A 4,988-nucleotide genomic window follows, 5' to 3' on the forward strand; every position below is an offset into this window, starting at 1 on the left:
TCACCTTCCAGTTTCAGCTCAAGCTTTTGATCAGCTAGTTAATCTAGCTCATGACCTTGAAGGCATGGTGCCAAACAATGATCCAAGTGTTTGGTCCTATATATGGGGGAATCCACTCTTCTCATCGTCAAAGGCATATTGGCAACTTACAGGCCATTCACATGTTCATCAGGTTTTTAGATGGTTATGGAAATCAAGATGCCAAAACAAACACAAAGTCTTTTCCTGGTTGGTTCTCAAGGACATACTTAGCACAAGAAATATTTTTAGAAGGAAAAACATGTTCCTCCTATCATATGATTATGTTCTATGTCATGGGGTTGAAGAAACTTTATTTCATCTTCTTCTTGGCTGCTCTTTTGCGCAAGAATGTTGGATTCATCTTGGCATCTTTGCTAATCTCTTGGATGAACCCTATGATATTTTGGAAAGCTTCAAACAGCAGTTGCAGGTGCCTTTTTTCTTGGAAATTATCATTATTATGAGCTGGAGCATCTGGTTGGTTAGGAACGATTGGATTTTCAAAGGGATCAGCCCATCTGTGCAGTCCTATTTGAGTACTTTCAAATTGGTTTTTACTCAAGTTATTCTTAGAGTAAAAGAGGATTGGAAATCTACAATGTCTTCATGGCTAGATCAGATTGTGTAACCTTTTTGATCTTTTTTGTTTCCTTCTTTGTTTCTTAAACTTTGGTCTGTAACATTTCTTTCCAGCTCCCTTTGTTAATATATAATCAGTAGGAGACCTATCCCCTCCTGTTTCATAAAAAAAATGAGGATCAGTGGAAAGCTTTGCTTTCCAATACCTTGGTAAAAATTGTTGTGTCGCGGTGCCAGGAGTTTACCTTCTCGATCTCATTTACATTCCACATTTCATATTGCACTTTACATTCCATGTTTACCTTTCCTAGAATTCTTGCATGTGTAATTTATAGGATTGGAACCTAGAGTGCAAAACTCTTTTGTAGTAGAAATAGCAACACATAAAAAACTAGTGCACATCTAGATAGAAATTGAAATACGTTTTTATAGGTGCATGGAGCCTTAATTTTTATAACACCAAATTCACCCCCTGATAGAGTGTCACAGTCCCTTCACCGTCAACACGGATCGATTTTGTGATGGCTGTCGTGTTAGGTTGATCGTAAGTACAATCATTTTCCCATTTTGAACATTCAAATCTTCCCACCAATTTTTAAGTATTTACCTATAATTTCTCTTCTATGGCAGCTTCCTGTAGTGGATGATTTACCTCTTGCTTGACGAAGAAGGTGGTTGGGCTGATGGCCATGGTATAAAGGGACCCAACAAACTCGGCACCAGTGATGATGGCCTGTAGCTGGGGAGTAGGAATATACCCTATTATTCCCGAAGAGTCTGAGTGAGAATCCTTGTGGTAGTAGATTGGGTCAACAATGATTTGCTTTTATGTTCATACAAATTTTCAGAGAGATCTTTTGCTAAATCTAATTCCATTTGGTTGAAGATTACTCTTTACTTTTTCTTTATTTAAATTATTTATGAAATTAGACCGAAACACATTTCATTTTGTGTTATGTTCCTTGGGATTCATGTCAGTCTTTGGTTTTCATTTCAAAATACACAGATTTCTTCCGAAATTTGATGAGAAAATTCTACAGATAATTAAAAAATCGACGACTACACAATTTGTATTAGTGATTGGAATATCGTATGAACAAACATAGTGACACAAAGTGAATATGACTTGTATGAATCAGGCCCACGGAGCATAAATATCTGCATATTTGTCTAACTATCCGGTTGCTGTGACATTGTGAGCTTTTTGAATTTGCCAACATTTGCGTAATAAGCTTCTTTTAAAGTTATATGACGATTTGCATATTATCTCTAGACAAATTGGAAGGAAATAAAGGCTTAAATTATCTGATAATATAATTCTATATTTTCTCATGTCTTCTTGAGAACGTAGTACGCGAAACCAAATAATAGCAATATCCAAGATCCTCATCCGTTGTCGTATCGCTTTATTATTTGTTTGATGAGCAGGAATGGATGAGATCCTGGCCGAACTCTGACAGATAGCCGAGAACTGTCACATTGGCATGTCACGGCATCTGTACGTTTGATATAGGGGGCAGGACTTGCATGTTGCTTTCTCGAGTTACACGTTATGAGCTATACATGTTGCTTTCTCGAGTTACACGTTATGAGCTATAGCCTATACCTGAAATCGATCAATAATTACATAATTCTGTTGCTCTTTTCTTGGCTAGTTCACTAATGCGATGGGACATGAAATCTGAAGGTGAAATGGATGACACCGGTGGACAACCAGTTGCGACGATATAGTAGCTCGCCAGATATGGAAAAGTGAAAATTCGACAGATTTTATTATAGTTAATTCAACACGTGCTCCTGAGGATGTTGATCCCTGCTACAGAAAGCAGCATTGCATTCAGCAATCTTTAGTAAAATAGCAGCATCTAGCTAGACTGAACTAGCTACCTAGCTCGAAAACATAACTAGTCATTGAAATAACGACAAATGTTTAGTTAAAGTTTGATTAAATAATTTTCATAGACTAAAAAGCTGTTGTCATGCAAAAAATTACCTTGTTCTCAATAATTTTTTAGCATGGCCTCTTTTATTTGCAATTGAGCTTGTATGTTTTTCACCTAGAAAATTACTGAACATGGTTACTATACAGTTCTAAGGTAACTCTGAACCATAAGTCTATAAATAGAGCTGTAGCGTACATGTTTTTCTATATCCAACGATAAGGCCATAACTGATAAGCTAACAAAGCGGAAACATCGTGCCATGGGATCCACCCAGGAGCAACACTACACTGATCAGCAGGCCTTGCTCGATGCTCAGCTTGAGCTTTGGCACAGCACATTCGCATACATCAAGTCCATGGCACTTAAATCCGCCATGGAACTCCGCATCGCCGACGCAATCCATCATCATGGCGGCACTGCCACCATCACCCAAATAGCCACCAAGGTCCAACTTCACCCCTCAAAGATACCATGCATGCGTAGACTCATGCGCGTGCTCAGTGTCACCGGCATCTTCAGCATTGCCAATGCCAAGCACTCGGCTGGTGATGGTGATTGTGTCTATGGTCTCACTCCGGCATCTCGACTTCTTGTCGGCACTCTGAGCTTGACTCCTACACTAAGCTTGATTCTCCATAACACTTTTGTGTCCCCCTTCCTCGGTCTTGCCACCTGGTTTGAGCATGAGCTGCCAGATCTGACCCTCTTTGAGATTTCGCATGGAAAGACTGTGTGGGATGTGATCGGCCACGACGAAACCGTGAGCCCTCTCTTCAATGCTGCAATGGTCGCAGATAGCCGCTTCCTCATGGATATTGCCATCAAAGAGTGTGGCTACGTTTTCCAGGGGATAAGCTCCCTCATTGATGTTGCGGGGGGCCATGGTGCAGCGGCACAGGCCATCTCAAAGGCCTTCCCTCACATAGACTGCAGTGTGCTGGATCTCTCACACGTCGTAGCCAGTGCTCCTGCTAGCACCGGACTTAAATACATTGCTGGTGACATGTTTGAGAGCATTCCACCTGCGAACGCAGTCTTCCTCAAGGTACGTCTTCTAGTATTACATTTTGTTTGGGGATGCATTTCATTTTGTTGTAAGAGTTCCTGAGAAAAAGTATGTTCAACCTTAAGTAGTAAGACTTCTATTATAATTTATACTGAACTTGTGTTCGGAGGTTATGCACTGTCTGAAATTACAATTATGTGGATCCTAGGAAGTACTAGTAGTTTCAATCTCACCAGAAGAGCCCAGAATAACTCCAAGTCATTGTTGATTATTTCAGTGGGTTATGCATGACTGGGATGACTCCAAATGTGTTACGATATTAAAGAACTGCAAGAAGGCTATACCTCCACGAGATGCAGGTGGAAAGGTGATAATAGTAGACACCGTAGTTGGTGCAGGGCCTTCAAATCTTAAGCATAGAGAAACAGAAGTATTATATGATCTCTTTATTATGGTTGTCAATGGCATTGAGAGAGATGAGCAAGAGTGGAGGAAGATTATATTTGAAGCTGGTTTCACTGAGTACAAAATTATACCAGTTTTAGGTGTTCGGTCAATCGTCGAGCTCTACCCCTAAAAATTAGCCAGTTGTAAGCTATAATCTATTGGGTGTGTTTCCTGAAGCTCATCTCTCAGTTGAATACTTTGATGTGTGGATCAATCTTTCGTTTATGTGTGCATGTATGCAAGTGCTTGAACCATATTTATGTTTAAAAGATTTCGTGGTTATATATGTACAAGTCTATAGGAACTTTGTACTCGCTCACTACTGGAAACAGAAGATTTGCCGAGTGCCCGGGGCACTCGGTGAAGCTCCAAAAACACTCGGCAAAGGCTCACTCGGCATCGATTTACTCGGCAAACGTTGCTTTACCGAGTGTTTTTTGTCGGGTACTCGGCAAATAGTTTGCCGAGTGCTAAGTCCGACTCTCGGCAAAAAAAAGATCTACAACGGGGAGAAGATGGTGACAGCGGTTTTGCCAAGTGTCTAACGGAAAAAACACTCGGCAAAGCCGCCGCCTTTGCCGAGTGCCAGCTGGCAAAAACACTCGGCAACACCTGGCTCTTTACCGAGTGCCAGTTACAAAGACACTCGGCAACACTTGGCTCTTTGCCGAGTGCCAGTTACAAAGACACTCGGCAACATATGTCTCTTTGCCGAGTGTTATTGGCAGAAAACACTCGGCAAAGATGCAAGCTTTGCTGAGTGCCATACGCTGACACCCGGCAAAGCCTCGCCTCCTAGGCCAGATCTTGGCCTCTTTGCTGAGTGCCACTGTGGCACTCGTCCAAGAGGCTAGTGACACTCGGCAAAGATGCTAAAATCTGCCCAGAATGAACAGATTTTTGCCACGTGTCCTCTTTGCCTAGTGTATTATGTCTGGCACTCGGCAAAGAGGCCTTTGCCAAGTGTAACACTCGACAAAGTGACCATTTAT

At 41.3% G+C, this 4,988-nt stretch overlaps 1 protein-coding gene across 1 annotated transcript; it reads left to right on the top strand.

Annotated features, from left to right (window-relative positions):
• Positions 1-2,764: 2,764 nt before the first annotated feature.
• On the top strand, positions 2,765-4,282 carry LOC101754635 (O-methyltransferase ZRP4). Its single transcript, XM_004972961.4, has 2 exons — positions 2,765-3,588; positions 3,827-4,282. Exons 1-2 carry the CDS (start codon positions 2,803-2,805, stop codon positions 4,124-4,126), a joined length of 1,086 nt encoding a protein of 361 aa, XP_004973018.1. The 5' UTR covers positions 2,765-2,802; the 3' UTR covers positions 4,127-4,282.
• The last annotated feature ends 706 nt before the right edge of the window (positions 4,283-4,988 follow it).

Source organism: Setaria italica, chromosome VI (assembly GCF_000263155.2).
Source record: "Setaria italica strain Yugu1 chromosome VI, Setaria_italica_v2.0, whole genome shotgun sequence".
Lineage (NCBI taxonomy): Eukaryota > Viridiplantae > Streptophyta > Magnoliopsida > Poales > Poaceae > Setaria > Setaria italica.

What these genes read in the sequence shown, in the direction of transcription:
- LOC101754635 (XM_004972961.4), top strand. Translation starts at nt 2,803, where the DNA reads ATGGGATCCACCCAGGAGCAACACTACACTGATCAGCAGGCCTTGCTC. An exon ending in CGAACGCAGTCTTCCTCAAG is followed by an intron (nt 3,589 to 3,826) that starts GTACGTCTTCTA and finishes TGATTATTTCAG; the next exon opens with TGGGTTATGCATGACTGGGA.